Raw genomic sequence first — 19,923 nt, 5'->3', positions numbered from 1 at the left:
CTATGTTTCAAGAAATTTTCAAGCTCCAATCGAAAACAAGTCTTGTACAGTATACCTCAAAGGCGCTTTGCTGCAGTCAAACGAGAGTCTCGCAACGATGAATGTGTACGGCTAAAATGTTGTTTTCAAATTATACTTCATTTCGAATCTAGTTTTAAAGATTGAATCTCATTTAAACTTAAAACTTAATTATTTATTTTCTAAATTTCAAATTCAGAATTTCGTTCACTCATGAACGGACAATGCGCAAGAACCGACTACTGGCGCGTTACACTTGACGTGTTTTCCGTCATAACTGATTTTCGAAAGAAAAAAATTATTAAGCGATGAAAACACTCATCTACTTTCATAATTTTGCTATTTATTTTCTGAATATTATTTAACAAGATATTTTTAAATTTTAGTTTTTTCGAAGAAAAAGCTTCTATCAATCCATGTTTTCGGAAAGCGGCGTCAAAGCAACACAATGACGAAACTTTTTAACTTGGAAACTTTTAGCCTTGATCTAACTTTGAGTTTTCTTCCCTTATTTCTGATCTTCCTCTTTTCGCTCAATATTATTTTAAGATAAATGTCTTTTGCGCACCTTCTTCCGCCACTCTCCAAGAAGTTTATGAGGAAACGTCATCTTGTGACCCGGTATCAGCTGAAAATATTTTCTCGCTTGCGGCTCAGTTAGGCTGGGGGTTGAAAGTGTGCATGAGGAAAGCGGCAGAACATGTGAATCTCAATTTGAAAATTTTCAGAAAAACGCCGGTGATCGAGTATCGAAATGGAGGACAATCGTGTTGAAGAGGATGGGGAAGTGAAATCCGATGTTGGAACGTCTTCAGATGAGAAGGCATCGGATTCCGAGGTTGAGAAGAGACAAAGGACTGATTCGGAAAGATCTGGAAAAGGTGAGAATATTAAATTGTTTCAAATAATTAGTTTTATTTACAGATAAAAAGAAGAAGCATAAGAAAGAGAAAAAACACAAAAAGGATAAGAAGCATAAGAAGGAGAAAAAACATAAACGCGAAAAAGAAGTTGAAATGGAAAATGATGGTCCTCCAGCAAAAAAGAGAACTTTAGAAGAAGTCGATACTAAAAAAGACGAATCTAAAAAGAAAGAAGCAAAAGAATCATCTCGAAACAATGAAGATGAACTCAGAAATCCTCCTAGAAGGGAACGCTCAAAAAGTGCTGAACGTAGGGATCGTGAATTGCGAGAAAGACGAGATGCTGAACGAAGAGATCGATCACTTAGTAAAGAACGAAGATTGATTCAGAGAAAAAGAGAAGATAACAGAAGAGATCCGCGTGCTCATGAAGGAAATCGTCGTAGAGATAGAACACCAGAAAGATTCAGAAACAACAGAGATCGTCGTGACAGAGATGGAAGAAGAGAGGATCGTCATAGAAGAAGTCCTGATAGAAGACGTGACTCGGATAGAAAAAGAGAGGATGGGAAGAGAAAAGATGAGTCAAAGGATGTTGAGTGGAATTTGGATTCTGATTCTGATGATGAACAGAAGAAAATTGAAGCGGCAAGAAAGCGACGAATTCAAATTATAAAGAAGATTGAAGGGCATACTGAAGAAAATGTGAGTTATTCTTCAATTTCTGAAAATTTTAGTTCTATTCACAATGTATCTCAATACCTCAATTTTGATTTTTGTTATATTTAAAAGCTTTATCGGACACCTTAATACCTTTATATGTTCGGATTGAATGCAAGAACCATATTCAAATCCAATCGAGCCCATTTTTGAACGTATCGATCAAAAATTAGTCTATCTTTCTAAAAGATAAATTGTTTACAGATATTTTATGTTTTTACAGACTCCGCGTGATAGCAGTACTCCAAGAAGTGATACAATCGGAGACAAAAAGACTGACGAATCAGAAGACAGTAGCTCCGATTCGGAAGATGATGAAGACGATCGCAAACTGGCTGAAGCAAAAGATCTGATAAAATCTGTAAGATAAATAGAAAAAAATCGGTTAGACAATAATTTTGAAAATTTCAGACCCGATTCGGAAGCGAGCAAGGGAGTGGAGCATCGACTCCAGTAAGTATTCAATCGGATAATGACACTCCAACTGATTTCTTCTCTGGTCTTCGAGATAAAATGGTTCACATGAAAGATGCAGATGAACATAATGTAGACGAAGTACTTCAAAGAGGAAAAGATGAAGAATACAGAGAAGACTGGCATACTCAATTGAAAGAGCAAGAAAAGCGGGAGGAAGAGGAGAAGAAAAAGAAATTGGAAGCAGAAGCCGCCGCCGAAGCAGCTAAAAAGAAAAAGCAAGAGGAAGATGATACGGGATTCGATATGTTCGCTGATAATGAGGAACTTCCACAAGACAGTACAACAATTGATGGGCATAGTGGAGCAGTACACGACACTTTGAAAGATAATTGGGATGATGTAGAAGGATACTATCGTGAGTTGTAATTTTGATTTTATATAGGAAGTTTGTCTACTTGTTATATCTTCCAAAGTAAATATTTAATTTTCTGATTTTCAGGCGTAAGAATTGGAGAGCTCCTAGACACACGTTATCGTGTTGTTGGTTTCACTGGTGCTGGTGTTTTTGGTAATGTATGCCGATGCAATGATCAGACAAAAGGAAACACTGTTGCTGTCAAGATTATCAGAAACAACGAAGTTATGTACAAAACAGGACTCCGTGAACTTGAAGTTCTTCGAAAATTGAATGAAGCTGACAAGGAGGATAAATATCATTGTCTTCGACTGTTCAGAACTTTCAAGCATCACAATCACTTGTGTCTAGTCTTTGAAAATTTGAGCATGAATCTACGAGAACTTTTGAAAAAATACGGACAGAAGGATGGATTACATTTAAAGGCAGTTCGAAGTTATGCTCAACAACTACTTCTGGCTCTGCGTCTTCTCAAAAAGTTGGAATTCGTTCATGCTGATATTAAACCTGATAATATTCTTGTAAATGAGTCGAAGCTAACATTAAAACTTTGTGATTTTGGTTCTGCTGGTCGCGTCAATGAACAAGAATTGGCCCCATACTTGGTCTCTAGATTTTATCGTGCACCAGAAATTAGTGAGTTTTAAATTAAAATTTTGTTCCCAGAAATAAAATACAATTTTCAGTGCTCGGAGTCCGTCATGACTATGCAATTGACCTCTGGTCCGTTGCAGTTACTCTCTATGAAGTTTACACTGGAAAAATCATGTTCCCAGGACGAACCAATAATCATATGTTGAAATTGTTCACTGATGTCAAAGGAAAATATCCCAACAAATTGGTTCGAAAATCGCAATTCAAAGATACTCACTTTGATGTAAACTGTAATCTTTTGTATCAAGAAGTTGACAAAGTTACAGAAAGAAACAAGGTTTGTATATTTGAAAACTCAAAGTATTTACATTTTTATGTTTTCAGATTACTGTTCTTGCAAATTTGAAACCGACACGCGATTTGGAATCAGAATTGATTGCCGGGCAACGTTTGAGCAGAGACCAAATGGATCAGGTTAGTGTACCTTATAGTGCAGCTGGTTAGACTATTGTCGACCACCCAAATGTCCCTGGTTCACCCCCGCTCTATGTTCCTCTCCACTTTGTTAATTTTCTGGAATGGAGATTTTATAAGAGCGAAAATAAAATGTCATTAGCGGTGCTCATCTTCGGTTAATTTTCTCGATATGGCTGATTGGATAATGACTACATTTTTATTTTCACAGATACAAGCGTTCCGAACTTTGCTCGATGGAATGCTGATTCTTGATCCAAGCAAACGAACAACCTGCAATGAGGCTCTCAAACACCCATTCTTCACCATACCTATCAAATAATACATTTCCCAAATTTTTTCGGTGATCTCTAATTTCTCTTCTCCTATTTCGATTGTATGTATGCTATATTTAAATACATATTCCTCGACAGCAAATTTTTTGTTATCTTTCGATTCATTATGGAAATTTTAAATGAAAATGATTGTAAATTCGCTACTTGTTTTGTATACATACTAAAAAATAAAACCAAGAGGCTAGACAAATTAGCAGTTGAGGTGTTGGATCTTCATGTCCTCTGCCTTCGTGGCGTGCGAGTTATAGAATCGGTTTCCACAATATCCGCAAGCATGAACTCCTGGTTTGTCCTGAAAAAATTAAAGTGTGACATTAAAAGTTAAAAAAAAACTAACAAGGTTGATGTATACTTTCGGATGTCCAAGAGCTGGATGTCCTCCATCACAGAAGACAACTCTCTTATCCCCGCAATCCTCTGGAGGGCGTTGATCAATAAGATGCATTGCTACATTTGGATTGACGCTTTTCTTCGAAATATCAAATCTTTGAAGACGATAATCAGATTGATCCCACGCCTGAAAATGTGCTTATTTTATTTGAAAAGTTATATAAGAAACACTTACTTGTCCGGTGTGAGTCACCTTGTCGAATTGTGCATTGTTTTTGGTAATTTGATTCGGAGTTGGTGGCTTTGTTGTAATTGTAGAAGAAGCTCGGACGGCAAGAGGTCCGCGTGAAACCGACTGTTGAAGAAGCCGGTTCATTACTAAACCAAACAGTGATTATGATTAATCGATACAACTTTGAATTCAATATAAAAGAGCAACGAAGAAATAATTGTAAAAACCGTAACAATTTCCTTCTTTATAAAACATGAACAAACATTGTTTTATACTTAAACTAGACAAATTGTTGTTAATCATCTGTTTTCAAACAAATTTGACGTCAATTAAAAAGATGTTTCTCAACGCCCGCAACTTGGCGTCAAATGAAATGCTTGCGTCAAAAACACGAATTACCATTGTGCACCGTAATGAATCTTCCACATCGTTTTCTGAGTGATTTGTGAACGAATAAATTAATTTGACCCGTCAAATTTTAAATAGGATACATGTTTATTCTAAGATTGTCTAAAATTGATTTGATTTTCAGCTAGGGAGGCATAAATTTAAAGTAAGAGTTAAGACAGGGGAGTACGCAAACACTGAACTTGACGACAGTTTCGTGCGATTGCACAATCTCACTTTTGTTGGAATTTTCGTCAGATTTTCCCAATTCTTTACTTTTTTATAATGTACAGATTAGTGTGTCTTTCAAAATGAATGAGTAAACATTTATTCATCTCTGTTTCGTTAAATGTAACTTTCTGTGCTCAGTTCTGCTACATTTTAAAATAACTTTTAGGAACTCCGTATACTGTTTCATAAATATCTTAATTTACAGTCGACATGTCCAAGCTTTACATCGATACCGATGCTGGATCTGATCAGCATCCCGGAACAGAAGCTCAGCCATTGGCTACTTTGGTTCAGGTTAGCACACAAAAATATAGTTGCTAAAAACAAACTTTTCAGGCTATGCTTATTTCGAAAAACTCGGGCGAGTTCTTGATGAAGAAAAAGTCAGAGGAAGGGGAATCGTGGGAACCAGCAGCGAAAGCTGCTATCAAAAAGGCAGTGAAAAAATACGAAGCTGAAGTGAAAAAGCTGGAGAAAGCTGGTTGTAGGGAGAAAGAAGCCGAAGAGGCTCAACATGCTGCTCTCGAAGAAGCCAAGAAGATTACATTTTCTCTTGACAAGTCTCTTCCAGAAGCTAAGGTTATCAAGATTGGAGAATCTGTGCAGCATCGCGATCAACGAGTCTCAATCAAAGCCTGGGTACATCGTCTTCGTCGTCAAGGAAAGTCACTCATGTTCCTTGTTCTTAGAGACGGTTATGGATTCCTTCAATGTGTTTTGAACGATAAGTTGGTATGAAATAGTTTCAAAGATCAACTATAATCGTTTCGTTTTCCAGTGTCAAAGTTATGATGCTGTTACTCTCTCAACAGAGACTTCTGTTCAAGTTTATGGAATTATCAAGGCACTTCCCGATGGAAAATCCGCTCCTGATGGTCACGAGCTTACCGTTGACTATTGGGAGGTTATTGGCAAAGCACCAGCTGGAGGAATTGACAACGTTCTCAACGAAAGCGCTGGAGTCGATGTGATGCTTGATAACCGCCACCTTGTCATCCGTGGAGAGAATGCATCAAGAATTCTTCGTATTCGCGCTGCAGCTACTCGTGCAATGAGAGATCATTTCTTTGCTGCTGGATATACTGAAGTTGCTCCTCCAACTTTGGTGCAAACACAAGTTGAGGGTGGTTCCACTCTCTTTGGGCTTGATTATTATGGAGAGCCTGCATACTTGACACAATCTTCTCAACTTTATTTGGAGACTTGCAATGCTGCTCTTGGTGATGTTTATTGTATTTCACAGTCGTACAGGTAGGTTTTTTGACATTTTTTTAGAACACTAGTATTCAAAAATAAATTTCAGAGCCGAAAAATCGAGAACTCGTCGCCATCTGTCAGAGTATCAACACGTTGAGGCTGAATGCGCTTTTATCACTTTCGATCAACTTATGGATCGCATTGAGGCTCTTGTTTGTGATACTGTTGATCGGCTTCTTGCAGATCCAGTCACCAAATCGTTGATCGAGTTCGTGAACCCGGTTGGTTTATTATACATAAAATCATTTTAATATCTGTAATTTTAGGGATATAAGGCACCAGCCCGACCATTCAAGAGAATGCCATACAAGGAAGCAATCGAATGGCTTCAGAAGAATGATGTTCGCAACGAGATGGGAGAAAAGTTTGTGTACGGTGAAGATATTGCTGAAGCTGCTGAGAGAAGAATGACTGATACCATTGGAGTGGTGAGTGTTCCTTTTATTTTTATCTAACTGTATTGTTCATTTCAGCCAATTCTTCTCAACCGTTTCCCACATGGAATCAAAGCCTTCTACATGCCACGCTGTGCAGACGATAACGAGTTGACCGAGTCCGTAGATCTTTTGATGCCAGGAGTTGGAGAAATCGTTGGAGGATCAATGCGTATCTGGAAGGAAGATCAGTTGTTGGCTGCATTTGAGAAAGGAGGACTTGACTCTAAAAACTATTACTGGTACATGGATCAACGGAAATACGGAAGTGTACCACATGGTGGATATGGATTGGGACTGGAGCGTTTCATCTGCTGGTTGACCGACACCAACCACATCCGCGACGTCTGTTTGTACCCGAGATTTGTCGGCAGATGTGCTCCGTAAACTGATCTATTTTCCCCATATTCTATTGCCTATTGGTTTTTTTGTTCCCCGTTTCAGCCAAGCTTACACCGATTGGCCTTATCTGTCTTGTTTTATATCGTTCTTTTCCGTTGATAATATTATTGTTTAATCTAAGCATGAGCATAAATATGTGTTGGTGACACATTCAAATTTATTAGGTTAACGGTCATTGGCCCTCTTCTTTCAGACTCACTGACTTGTACATAAATAACGACTGCTACGACTACTGCAAAAGCTAAAATAGAACGAGTTAGAGCTCCCATTGAACCAGCCACGTCCCCTCACCCGTCTGGCGGCTGTTTGCTCAGCATCGCTGACTTGTATGAGCACACAGCTATGCGCCTCCCGCAGTGCGCCCTAGTGTATGTGCTCTTTTGAACCGTTGGCGCTCCCCAATGCTTTGGGGACGACCTGCCACCGGAAAACGACCGAATTTCCCTCCATGGGCTCCAACAAGTACCGCTTCAACGATAAATTGTTCTCTTTTTGAGTTAGTTCTCTATGCTTTTACAAATTCTATCGCACTTCATGATATCACTCACTCAATCACGCGTGATGTTTTCAACGAAATAAGATAGTATTTGTTTGGTTAAAGTATTTTACTTCTAAGCAGGCATCAAAAATTAAAGATGAAATTTTGACTTTTTGAAATCGAATTGCGAAATTGAAACATTTACCAATTCTGAATTACATGTCCAGTGACGAGGTGCGAGGACGGCGTCATATGTCATCTAAATCGAGTTTTTTTTAAATGTAGCGATTGCATCGAGTCTGCCCTGCCCCCTGTCATCTACCAATCGATTCACTTTCCAATCCAATGCATGATGTAATCACATTGAAAACAGGAAACATTTGTGTGATTGGGTTGCTGACACAGCCGAGTTCCCTTCACATCTTATTTTTTCTCATTGACGACCGTTCTTGTGTGTCCACGAATAAAAAAGCTGGGAAACAGAAAAAAAAAATAAAAGCTTCGAGTTTTCGCCGTTTTCTTTTCGCAATTTTCATGTCCGTTCTCTAGGGCTTCAACTTTTTTCTTTACTCTTTTTCGTACATAGTATAGCATTCTAAAAACTGTCTGATGTTGTTATCAAAATATTTGTTAAAGTAAAATTTTGTCATCTCAGTTGGAGTCTATTTTAAAAACAAAAATAGTACGATGCCCTTGTTTACTGACTTATTTTCAGTCCACTTCGAGTCTTGTTTTTAGTGGTGTTCCAATTCCGTTTAATGTTAGAATCCATAACAACCTGTTATTTTTTTTTGCAAAAAAATTGCACGCAAGTCGACAGCCTTTTCAAATGCAAATATAGTATTTTCTGAAATCTTATTTTGTGAAATTTTGCGTTTTTTTTTTTCAATAAAACAGTTTGATTCTGCTTCAAAAATATACAAAATAACAGGAAACAATAGTCAAAACATTTTATTGATTTTTTTTCTGAATTCGCACATATAAAATGACTGTTACCGTACTCCTGTCTGTCGCGGTGAGATCTTGCAAATACTCATTTGAACTTTTTCGTTTACTTCAATTTCGAATTCATTTTCTTAATTATTTTTTTGCTTTTAAACCTGCTTTTTCCGCCTAGAACTTGTCCAAAAAGTTATTCAAGTTTTATTTTATCATTGTGGTGTCTTTTTACGTTTCCTCTCTCAATATTCCCATTTCAAGTGTCCAGTTTAACGTCACTATTGATTTTTTACATTAATTGAACCCTGCTATTATAGAAAAATACGATCGCACAAAAATAAACAACGACGCAACGACACTCCGCTATTTTTAAGCCCCTCCCACGATTTCATTTGCACTGCGGCCGCCACATTTCAAGTGCGATCGTATTTTTTCTATAATATTCTAGTTTCTAGAGTTTCATTTGATAGCCTAACTTGAATGCGAACTTAAAAATTAAATCGTTCAATTGTTGACATGCCGGGTCGTTTCAGTGCGGGAATGGCAACGGGAATACAGAAATACCCTGCGTTGTGTACACGGAAAACTAGTAAAACTTTCGAATGCGACGAAAAGAAAAATCTCAAATAAATAGAAAACTTTGAGGAACAAAAATAGAGCATCTTCTAGTTATCGAAGGGAATGGGAGAGACGACCTTCGGCTCGACGTTGCGTAAATCTCAAAGCTAATAGGTCGGACCCGTCTTATGATCAACATCGCCGATAAATAACCTCTTTTTCTCTCCATCCTCCGTCCAATTCGACTTGTCCTTCTTCCGCCTCTTCCGCTCTTTTCCATCTTTCCCATTGATTCCCGTTGTTGTCTGGATCTCGTTTTCTCGCCTTCGTTTGGCTTCTTCCATCCATTGGGTGTTTGAATATTTGCTCGCCTCTCATGTTCGGATAACAAGCAGGGGCCCAACTCGGGGTCGCTACCTGTCCCCTTGTTGTGTCGAACCTCTTCAAAGGTCGTCCATTTGTGTGTTCCACGGCTCTAATATGTCCTAATCGATCACCATGAACCTTTTTGGCCTTAAATCTAACTGCTATTTAGGAGCTTCTGACCTTTTCACTTTATTTCTCGACTGAAGTCGATGTGAATTTTCAATTTAAAAAAAATTGAACAACTTGTGTTTATCTCCCTCTTTTATCAATCCAGTTCAATATCCTCATATTTTCCTCAAATTCGAGAATTATTCTAATATTTGTCCATATTCATTCGAATTTTAATACGTTCAAAGTGTTTTAAAATAATTTTCAACTCATCGTTTCTCTTTCTGAGGATTATAGAATATCGCTCATACAAAAACACCGAAAATTTGATGATGAGGTCTTATTCTCGTATGAAAATTCCTCTGGTATTGACTTGCTCATGTTTTCTTCTCTTTTCTAGACCACTACAGGAGCTCATTATTAGAAAAATCTTGAGAAGTGAAAAAGGCAGCTCCTGTTTTAGTTGTGCGTGAGCAGTTTTCTACTGACTTGGGCTAGGCTGAAACGCAGCTGAAAAAGAGTTGGCATAAGTCAGTTTTCTGAGAAAAGACGAGTACATGCTAAACGAAGAGGATAAGGGAAAAAGACGAAGCTCACTCGAGGGGATTGCTTGTGAGTCACTTCCTCGGTAGTGACGACTGAAAATAACAGGATCTGAACGACGTGCGCATTCGAGAACACGTGTAGCGAATGAACCAAGTTAGACTTTGAAAAACGTCAAGAAGAGTGGATTGTATTATTGATTATGACAATCCTCACGTTTTCTTTCATCACTTAAATTTAGCTGATCACATAGCGTATGAGTTTTTGTTTTCTATTCGGAGAAAGAAAATCTTGATGCATCAATTCAAAAGATAAAAAGAAACATCGATCAGGGAAACGGCCTTCCGAAACTAAAATCGAACATTCGGTAATAAAAAGTCAGCTGACAAGTAAACGAAACAGAATAGATAGTCGCCGGCGGCGATGACGACGCAGTGTCCTGTGGAGCCAAACCAGAATTACCTATTTTCTTTTTCTCTCCAAGCAGACCAGAATAACAGTGTCTTCTGATTGTCTGCCTCAGCCAATATGGCCCGTTTGTTCAACAGAGCGCTGCGTCGCGGCCGCGTCGCGTACTCAAATTGTCATCGTGTGATGTCGGTCGATAGCAGCGGTGGTGGGTGCCTGCCTGGGTCTTGCCAGTCAGTCAGTCATTCTCAACCACAACGACGGGTCGCGTTGGTGACTCTCCTCCATTTTTCGTGATTCCCCTCCACGTGTACACCACACCATTCAGTAGTTGCTCCCTCCAACCAGCCAGTTTCCCCAATTTTTTTAAAACCACTCAGTCTCTTTAGGTTTTTTAAATAATATTTTCAGTGTAAAAAATATAATCGGATGTCTCTATTGTCCTATATAGCGATTGCTTTCTCAAAAATATATGTTCCCTTTTTCGAATTAATTTATGTCAGCTGCTTTTCTGATTTGACGTAAAAATTTGCGCATTCAATCAGACAAAAAATCAAATAAGCTAAATTCAAGTAACATTAGTCTGATTCACGAATTTTCTCTGATTTTTTGCGTATTTCGTCATTCATTGCAATCCGATAGTTAACAAATAGATCTTAAGATTGTTCGAGACGTTTCTAATCGATTACACAGATACGTTTTTTTCGAAATAGGAACATTGCGTCTTTCAAATCCATAAATGCGAAATTAATTTTCTTTTTGTTATATTTATCCATAAATATTCATGCATTTGCCACATCGCCTCTTTTCCTTTCGTTCGTTTATGAAATTTCGAAATAATTCGAACGATCGGGAACCTTCGGTGCATCGATTTTTTTCGACATCATTCGAACCAAAGTCGATGTGAATTGTTTTGTTTGATGCGTCGTGTTGTTCTTTTAAGCTATTTTAACCAAAATTCACACATTTGTATGGTTCAAGAGACCCTTGAGAGTTATTTTTCTCTAGTCATCTTCAATTCTCATGCGTTTTGAGACTTATTTTCTCCTCTTCTCCGTTTCTTGTTCTCCCTAGATCTCGTTTCCTTGTGATGTGTACTATAAGGTCGACGCCCGGTGCGCTGCATGGAAGCCAATCTGAATGAACTTTTCGGGCGGCTGAAAGGGTTGAGAGTGCACTATTCGGACGATGATGATGCACTCTGCGTCGTTAGTCACTCAGCCACGCCCATTTTAAGTCTTTATTCGACCACCAGCTCTTCTTGAGTGTATGCTTCTATTTCTCAAATATTTTGGAGTGTGCGACTCTTGTATAACAAAAATGTTATTGGTTGTTTTCTTTATCAAAAGCTACAGTTTTCAAATGTCTTTGAGTATTACACATGGATTTTAATTCTCATTTTCCCTTCTTTTTCCTCCATCTAAGTCGAATAATAAGAAATGAAGAAAGCGTTGGTCGTCGTCCCAATTCGCCGATGGTATCTTATCACGCTTATCAGTCAATCGGACTGTAGTACCACATGAGTGGGTGTCTTGATTCGTTAGTATTTTTTAGATGGAGTGTAGTAATCGACTCAACAAGTTTAATAGCGCTCACCTGTCAAAAATTCGATTTTCAGTAGTACTAGTGAAGGGATGTAAATTTGTCCCGTGCGGCGACGACGCAACTAGAGAAAACGAGACCCGGCGCTCGATCATGCGCTAGGACTGCGGCAGTGTACGGCGACAAGGCAGCTGTCTGGTTGTGAGATGCGTGCCTTTGGGGCACGCTGTGTTGCGTCGTTGTCACGTGAGAAATGGCATGTATGAAACTGTCGCATACTTTATTTCTGTTGAACCTGTAATCATCTAAGAACATTTTTAGTACGTTTTTATCTTTATGGGGCAGTGTTGTTTATTCTATTGATCGGTTTTCTCTTTTTCACCATTCAGCAGCCCCCACCGGCTGCCATTCCCTCTCCTCTTCTTCAGCGTTTGAAATCGATTCCCATTGGGAGACAAAGATTTTTCTTTGTTCCCCTTTCCTCTCTGTGTCATCTCCAAATTAATGTCGCTGACGAGGGTTGAATAGACATTCGGGGTTTCATTTATGAATTTAAATATAATTAAGCTTCAAATTCAGTCGTTTTTACCTTTATCCTCAGTTTGCGGAATGTTATAATTTCATTTGTTTTTTTTGTTGTGAACACAAAGATTTAAAATTGAAATCTCAAATAGAGTGTCTTATTTCTTTTTTTTTTTGGATGAATCATTTTTGTGGAAGAAAAGTGCTTTCCGTGAAAGGATGGCAAGAGCGGGCGTAATACAAGGAAGAAAGGAAAGAGAGAGGAAAGGGGTCTTTCCTTCTTTCTCTTTTTCACTATTTTTCAGTTTGTGTATGTCTGTGTGCGTATGTGAGAGCGTAGAAGAGAAAGTCTATCGCTTTTCGCGTGACGTGCGCCCTTCGCTCTAAGTCGGTTCAGACACTTTTGTCGAATGCCCCTTTTTTCTTCTCACTGGTGGTTCTTTACTGCATTTCACCTTGTGACCTGCCTCTCCTCCATCGTGTTCGGTCATATGAGAGTTGCTTATACTCGATGATGGTGGTAGTGGCGACAGAGATGAGGGACTGCGCTGTCCTTTTCACCCCGAGTGCATTTCTCGTGTTAAAATACTTTCAATTCACCATTTTTCGCGTGACAAAAACCTTTCGTAATTTTTTTCTGTTATCAATCGATTTCAATCTACCCTTCACTTTTCCGTCGAAAAAAAATTTATTTCGCACTTTGACTAGACTAACTCACTCCTGCTTTATCCTTTCATCATATCAATGTATAGACGTGAGTTTCGGTCTGAAAATTTGCAATTTTCCACTTGATGAATTCTCTGATTTCGTTTCCACCTGCCCGGAGGCGTTAATCAATGGGAGCGCACTGCCATTTTGAAGGGTTCTAACTAAAACTGGAGTACATGTTTTCTAGAGAAGTTTTCTCTGGCGCCCACTTTTTTATTGATGTAAAAGACATACGTCGTGAGCAGGCGGTGAAAGTTCGTTTCAAATCGATTGAAATGACACAAAGTGCCTACGTGTTCGAAATATAGCCTTTCTGAAGAGATCACATGGTGACGTCTTTTATGTCTCCGCTGCTGTCGTTTCGTTTCTTTGTTACAGCGACTGTTTTCTCGCCGATATCACATATGTACTTTGTTTCGCATCGATTTTCTTTCTTATCTTCAATTTTGAAATGATTTAATAATATTCTCAATTTTCTGCAGGGCGTCGCTCAGGTCCACCAATGGAGAACGAACAACAACAAGCTCAGACCGCTCCCTCCTGCCGTGCTGGATGTGGATTTTTCGGCGCATCGGCAACGGAAGGTTACTGTTCCCAGTGCTTCAAGAACACCCTGAAACGCCAGCAAGACACTGTGAGGCTGACTTCTCCTGGTGAGTAGTTTTAAACAATTCGTATTTTTAATTGAAGGCTTCTATTATGAAATCAATATATGGCAACTTCTTAGTTCCTTTCAAAAAGACCAGAGGAAAAGTTTAATGCTAGATAGTAGATGTCACACTCACTTTCATAAAATATTTTGCATATATTGGCGCGAAAGAGATATGACTAATCCATGAAAGTATGTATTATTAATGCGTTGAGCCTAGAGGAAATCATTTTTGAATTCGTTTTGAAAAAAAGAATTGAAATTTATAATGTTCCGCTTAGTTTCGAAATGACTAAATCAACTGATCGCTGACCAATCATGTTATCGGCTGGCCTCATGACTGGTTGATGTAATATGTGACGGCACTGGGGTGTACTCACTGATTTCATTTTTCAGTTGTTTCTCCTTCATCGATGGCCGCCACATCTTCAGCCCTTAAATCTGAGCCTTCAAGTGTGGATATGTGCATGAAAGCAGCTGTCAGCGTGTCCGATGAAACGGCGAAGATGGACTGCGAAGATATTATCAACGTTTGTGACCAAATTAATGATGATTCGGTGACGTGAGTTGATTCTTAACATCGATTATCTCGAATGAAACATTTTCCAGGGTTGCGGAAAGCACTGCGCCAACGACAATTACTGTAGACGTTCCTGTCCCGGTGAAAAAAGCAAATAGATGCCATATGTGTAAAAAACGGGTTGGACTTACTGGTTAGTGTTACTGCAATTCAAATTCTTAGAATTTTTTAAAAGCGGAATTCAGCCAATGATAATTGTGTTTTTTCAGGTTTCTCGTGTAGATGTGGAGGATTGTACTGTGGTGATCATCGATACGACCAAGCGCACAACTGTCAGTTCGATTACAAGACGATGGAACGTGAAACCATCAGAAAAAATAATCCTGTCGTCGTGTCGGATAAAGTTCAAAGAATTTGAAAACCCTTTGCTGCTTCTTCTCGGTGTTGTGCGCGAGCATGATCGTCATCAATTTGTAACGCTCCTTTCCCGAACATCCTTACAACTAGTCCGAAGCGCAGTGTTTTATACACCGAATATCAATTTACTCTATTTTTCTTTTTTTTTTGTCACATCTCATAGACTATCCACACCCCTCTTTTACATTACATGCACCTTCTTTCTTTTGTCCACTTCATACTGTATCTGGGTCAACTGATTTCCGTTCCTGGCGATCAGTTGATTCGTCTCTCATTTTGTACTGTACACACCGTGTTACGAATTGAACCAACTCGTAGTGTATTTGTGAGCAAATCTTGCAAACATTTGCTTATTTGACTTATATTCCGACTGTTATTTGTCTTGGATTCGATGTGCGTATTTTTTCAGTAAAACTGGAAATTTACCACAATGTTTCTAGTGTATATTTTCCCCTGGCTTTCTCTTTTCCTCTTTCCCCTTCAATTTTCAAAATAATGCTCGTTTTTGTGAAACTTGAAAATCAACAATACATAAAACGTTTTGGTGACATTGCTCGGGGAAAGATGACGGGGAGGAGAGTTTCTCATCTTTTTTTTCATCATTTCTTCACACCACCCAAAATTTATTAGATCATGCTATTCAATTCACGAAATCAACCTCTTTCTCCCGCAAAACCTAGGAATTTTTCAAATTTGGCGCTGCTTTTCAAATGTACATATAGTGGGAGAGAGTGAAAGCTTATGCAATGAGTGAATATTTGTGTCTCCTTTCTTTCTCTTCTCTCTTTCTTTCTTCCAATGAAATAAAGTGTGTACTAAAATTTAAATTGGATTTTATTTTTGGGCACGTATAAAACCAACGTGTCGACTTTGGAAACATACGTGGCAAAAGAAAAAAGTTCGTAATTTGTCGACCCGCGGACAAACAAAATTTATTTTTGTTTAATTTTGTATTTGATTGAAAGAAGTCTCTGGAAGATGTCATTGAACGGAAATGCAACAGATTCATCGTCATCAACGTCCAGTATGACTGAAAATTCGGATGGACAAAAACAGAACAATGAGTGGTTTCATGGAGTTTTGCAGAGACAGGATGCTGATGAGCTTCTTGTGAAGCCAGGCTCTTTTTTGCTTCGCGCTAGTGAAGTACATGGTGAGGCGAACAATTAATTTGTCTGTGATGAATTGTGATTCCTTACAAAAAAATTACGGAATTTGGTCTTGGTGCGTGAAAAACTTTGCAGCTACAGTACCTACGAGCACTGCGGTTTTTGCTAGATGGCCTAGAAAGATCAAAAGCTCGGCCAACGATTTATCTTTGGTTTTTCACGACAGATATTTTTGAAACTTGCCGACAATGGTCTTGGAAGTGATTTCATAGTTTTTTGAGGATGATCATCCGGATGGCCGAGCGGCCACGTAATACAACCGGTTACTGTAGCTGACAAAGTTTCGTTCGTGCTAAGATCCAAATATTGTAACTTAACTGTAACTGCCAAACAGCGCCAAATTTCGTTGTCAGTGAACCGAAATCCTTATTCTGGAAACAATTGAGTCATGTTCTTCGAATTGAAGGTCGCACGCAAAAAAAAAGTGATTATTTGATTGAAACAGCTCAACAGTGAAAATGTAATTCCCAGGAAAAATGTCAATGATATTGTCGGTACGTCATGACGGAAAACTTCACAATATTGCGGTCAATTCGGATACTGGAGAGAATTTTTGGTTTGAGGGACATCGTGAGAAGAGTATTGATCAACTTGTTCAATGGCATATGTATGTTTTAGAGAGTTGATTACGCGATTACTGCACTCACATCCGTCTCCAATTTCTCCTTGCCCATGAGTTGCAGTTTTGACATTATTCAGGAAAATAAGATTTTCTTTTTGATGCGTAGATGTATGTTATAACCTTATATTTGAAAACTCAATTTTTACTTGATAAGTCAGAAAACTAATACCAAAGTTTAAAGAAAAATGATTTATCCAAATCAATTCAAAAGATTTGCGCAAAAAACCAACGGGCTTCATCTGGGAAACTTTGTTAATTTGAACTGATCTTATAGGACGACTAGCACACCGATTACTAAGACATCCGGAGTCAAACTGAAGTATCCGATTGGAAAAGCCGATTGGATTATCAGTCATGAAAATGTCATTTTCATCAAAAAACTCGGCGAAGGCGCTTTTGGAGAAGTAAGAGATTTTTGATATTTAAAATTTGCATGATTTTCTTCAAGGTTTCACTTGCTGAATGTGAGATTGGAGGAAGAAAAGTGGAAACTGCGGTGAAGACGATGAGATGCCAAATGACAAGAGATACTCGTGCTGCTTTTATGAAAGAAGCAAGGCTTATGAGAAAGTATTCACATCCACATATTGTTCGGATTATTGGTAAGATAATCGTCAAACATCTTCCAAAAGTTGGTAAGTTTGAAACTACAGTACTCAGTTTTTGTAATATATACCGTATTTCCAGTCCTGAACCTACTTATAATCTTACACTAACTTGTTGAGAGACATGCCTCACAGAATATTTTTTGATATCTTTTCGAGTAAAGTAAACTCAAAGCTTTTAGGAAATTACGGAGAAAAACGTAGTTTAGAAGTTTCAAACCTCGGCATTTGGCTCCAGCGTCCCACTCAAATTTTCCAAATTTTTTATCTTATTGTAAGATCAACTTTTGCCCTAGCAATTTAAATTAATAGTTGTGGGCCAGACTTGGGCAAGAGGCTGGACCCAAATGCTGAGATTGAAAAGCATTTGAAAAATTGAAAAAATGGCGCTTTTCCTTTTATATTTGGAGAGATTACAAACACTGTTAGAAGTACAATATTCTAATTTTTCATAATCATATAACTCCATACACTTGCTAAAATAACGACGGGAAATTCTATACCTCTGGAATAAGAGGCGTAATAGAATAGTTCAGATTACATGACGAGTTCATGAGCTTATTTTCTAATTTGTTTTTGTTTATTTATCATTGTTTAGAATAAGTTGTGCGTGAGTGGACAGGAAGATAAATGAATTTATGAATTGGATTTGATCATGTGAAAAGACTTTGAAAGCAATATGGAGGGGACATTTTTGAAAACTGCCTTTGAGAAGCTTACATTTTCAGTAACGAAAACAACGAAAACAATCTACAAAAGTTTGTCAATTTAACGAAACTTTAACTGAAAATTTTAAGGCTATAAAAATTCTTGAAGTTATGATACTTGGTTATGATTTATGTTGAAATTATTCATACAAGATCTCTACTTGTAGGTTTGGCAGTAGATGCTCATCCACTAATGATTGTAATGGAGATGTGCCCACGTAAGTTTTATAACGACCTCTAACCAGAATATTTTTAATTAATGTGTTTCCCAATTTCAGATGGATCACTTCTTTCATTTCTTCGTAAGAACAAAGGGAAAACGACACTTTCCGAACGTCTTCGTTTTTGTATTGAATCAGCCGATGGTCTTGCATATCTTGAGAAAAAACAATGTCTTCATCGTGATATTGCAGCCAGAAATTGTTTACTTTCGATCACCGATGTTAGTTTTCTATAGAGCTGAGCGTTTTGCCTCATGAACGATGCTTTCAGCAAATTAAAATTTCGGATTTTGGTCTTTCGGATGACAAACGAACTGAAATGCATGATGACACACTCGATAAGGTACCAGTGAAATGGTTGGCTCCGGAAGTTATGCAGGATAAATTGTATTCATTGAAAAGTGATGTTTGGGCATTTGGTGAGTTGTTTTTTTTAATGTTTGTAGCATTATGATATAGCATGAAATGCTCCTTGAGTATAGAAGTAGAAGTGGGTCGACCCACTGCTACCAGGACAAGCACGGCGGGCAAAAATGTGTGACAAATACTCGAAGCATACGGTAGGGCGTGTAAAGAGACAAGAAGGATTCCCCAGTGGTGGCCTGGAGGCACATTTATCCTAATTCCATACTTTATTAATTATACCCAATTGGATGATTTGGAAAGCTCACATAGTGGTAGTTTCAAATCTACAACAACTGAAAAACTTTTTTAAAAAACTCTCAAAATAGTTAAACCAGTTAATTCAATCGAAATCTTCTATCATTTCAATTTTTGAATAGAATTAATGTAACCTTGCTAGCTCGTAAGTTAATAGAAACTATGTTTCAGGAGTGCTCATGTGGGAGATATATGCAGATGGAGCTGATCCATATCCGGGAATGACAAACTTAGTTACGAGAGCCAAGATCTTCTGCGATGATTACAGAATGACTTTTCCTGAGGTAATTTTTAAATGCTTCAGCGATGAAGACAAAAATCATATTGTAACTTCCAGACTACCCCACCAACCATTTCTGAAATCGCTTTGAAACAATGCTGGGCGAAACTTCCATCGGATCGTGCCACGATGAAGACTGTGCATCATAAGCTTAAAGACCTCTCAATGCCAATGTCGGATGTTAGCTTCAGTATGAAAATGAAACGTTGAAACAATAAAGCATTTGGTCCATTTCTTTCTTTTTCTCTTAATTTCTGTTAATTCTACTTATGTTCTTCTTATGTTCGTATTGTTTGCATTCCGCAGTAAGTACTAATTCGATTAGACGTCCGCTTGTGGTTATTGGCAAATAGGCATCGGATGGCAAGAAAGAAAAGAATATCAGGAGAATAGAGGTTAATGGAGGTAAATTGATAGAACAAGTGTCTTAGTCTAGTTTGGTTTATGAATTGTAACAAAACTGTTACAGTGAACATGTCCAAAGATTATGATGTTTATATGGTCACAACAACTTCAGCAAACTTGGAAAAAATGAACGGAGAATATGAAAAATCCAAAAAGAAATAGCCTCTAGTTTTTCTTTAATTGTCTCAAACACAGTTCAACTATAGTTATCGAAATTTAATTGTTAGTTGTCCCTTTTTCCATTAATTTATCTCTGATCAGAATATGATCTTAGCAGAAGTGATTTTTGACTTTGAATCATATATGAAAAATTATGGCCAGAAAAATTAAGTTTTCAGCTTGACTGGGACCTAAGATCTTCAAAATGAGTTCGGTGTTTTATCAAAA

At 38.0% G+C, this 19,923-nt stretch overlaps 5 protein-coding genes and 1 non-coding gene across 8 annotated transcripts; 5 read left to right on the top strand and 1 right to left on the bottom strand.

Annotated features, from left to right (window-relative positions):
• The first annotated feature begins 745 nt into the window (after positions 1-745).
• Positions 746-3,975, top strand: prpf-4 (Serine/threonine-protein kinase PRP4 homolog). Of its 2 annotated transcripts, NM_001263462.5 has the most exons (8): positions 747-899; positions 943-1,586; positions 1,825-1,962; positions 2,013-2,433; positions 2,518-3,069; positions 3,120-3,364; positions 3,412-3,501; positions 3,713-3,975. In NM_001263462.5, exons 1-8 carry the CDS (start codon positions 773-775, stop codon positions 3,821-3,823), a joined length of 2,328 nt encoding a protein of 775 aa, NP_001250391.1. In that variant the 5' UTR covers positions 747-772; the 3' UTR covers positions 3,824-3,975. The 2 variants fall into 2 exon arrangements, with proteins under 2 accessions (NP_001431043.1, NP_001250391.1); NM_001444126.1 differs by having other exon boundaries at positions 746-899; positions 3,412-3,975.
• On the top strand, positions 3,566-3,700 carry F22D6.16. The gene has a single exon (NR_003380.1). It is a non-coding gene; the product is annotated as a small nucleolar RNA F22D6.16 (small nucleolar RNA).
• nduf-6 (putative NADH dehydrogenase [ubiquinone] iron-sulfur protein 6, mitochondrial) lies at positions 3,923-4,544 on the bottom strand. Its single transcript, NM_059606.10, has 3 exons — positions 4,402-4,544; positions 4,174-4,353; positions 3,923-4,128 (listed from the first exon to the last, which is right to left on the bottom strand). Exons 1-3 carry the CDS (start codon positions 4,540-4,542, stop codon positions 4,027-4,029), a joined length of 423 nt encoding a protein of 140 aa, NP_492007.1. The 5' UTR covers positions 4,543-4,544; the 3' UTR covers positions 3,923-4,026.
• Positions 4,545-5,221: 677 nt separating this feature from the next.
• Positions 5,222-7,254, top strand: nars-1 (Asparagine--tRNA ligase, cytoplasmic). 2 transcript variants are annotated; one of them, NM_001026234.8, is made up of 6 exons: positions 5,222-5,310; positions 5,353-5,748; positions 5,795-6,267; positions 6,320-6,494; positions 6,540-6,701; positions 6,747-7,254. In NM_001026234.8, exons 1-6 carry the CDS (start codon positions 5,227-5,229, stop codon positions 7,092-7,094), a joined length of 1,638 nt encoding a protein of 545 aa, NP_001021405.1. In that variant the 5' UTR covers positions 5,222-5,226; the 3' UTR covers positions 7,095-7,254. The 2 variants fall into 2 exon arrangements, 1 of the variants encoding a protein (NP_001021405.1); NR_002344.1 differs by lacking the exons at positions 5,795-6,267; positions 6,320-6,494; positions 6,540-6,701 and having other exon boundaries at positions 5,227-5,310; positions 5,353-5,651; positions 6,785-7,094.
• A 6,509-nt stretch (positions 7,255-13,763) lies between these two features.
• Positions 13,764-15,416, top strand: mstr-1 (AN1-type domain-containing protein). Its single transcript, NM_001383296.2, has 4 exons — positions 13,764-13,934; positions 14,327-14,492; positions 14,540-14,643; positions 14,720-15,416. The coding sequence occupies exons 1-4, from the start codon at positions 13,784-13,786 to the stop codon at positions 14,866-14,868; spliced, it is 570 nt and encodes a 189-aa protein (NP_001369930.1). The 5' UTR covers positions 13,764-13,783; the 3' UTR covers positions 14,869-15,416.
• A 292-nt stretch (positions 15,417-15,708) lies between these two features.
• On the top strand, positions 15,709-19,366 carry kin-14 (Tyrosine-protein kinase). The gene is made up of 9 exons (NM_059603.8): positions 15,709-16,020; positions 16,508-16,643; positions 16,933-17,062; positions 17,107-17,293; positions 18,138-18,188; positions 18,249-18,412; positions 18,463-18,610; positions 19,023-19,135; positions 19,189-19,366. The coding sequence occupies exons 1-9, from the start codon at positions 15,846-15,848 to the stop codon at positions 19,339-19,341; spliced, it is 1,257 nt and encodes a 418-aa protein (NP_492004.1). The 5' UTR covers positions 15,709-15,845; the 3' UTR covers positions 19,342-19,366.
• The last annotated feature ends 557 nt before the right edge of the window (positions 19,367-19,923 follow it).

This window comes from Caenorhabditis elegans, chromosome I (assembly GCF_000002985.6).
Source record: "Caenorhabditis elegans chromosome I".
In the NCBI taxonomy this organism is placed as follows: domain Eukaryota; kingdom Metazoa; phylum Nematoda; class Chromadorea; order Rhabditida; family Rhabditidae; genus Caenorhabditis; species Caenorhabditis elegans.
This window is presented reverse-complemented; position numbering and strand designations above follow the sequence as displayed.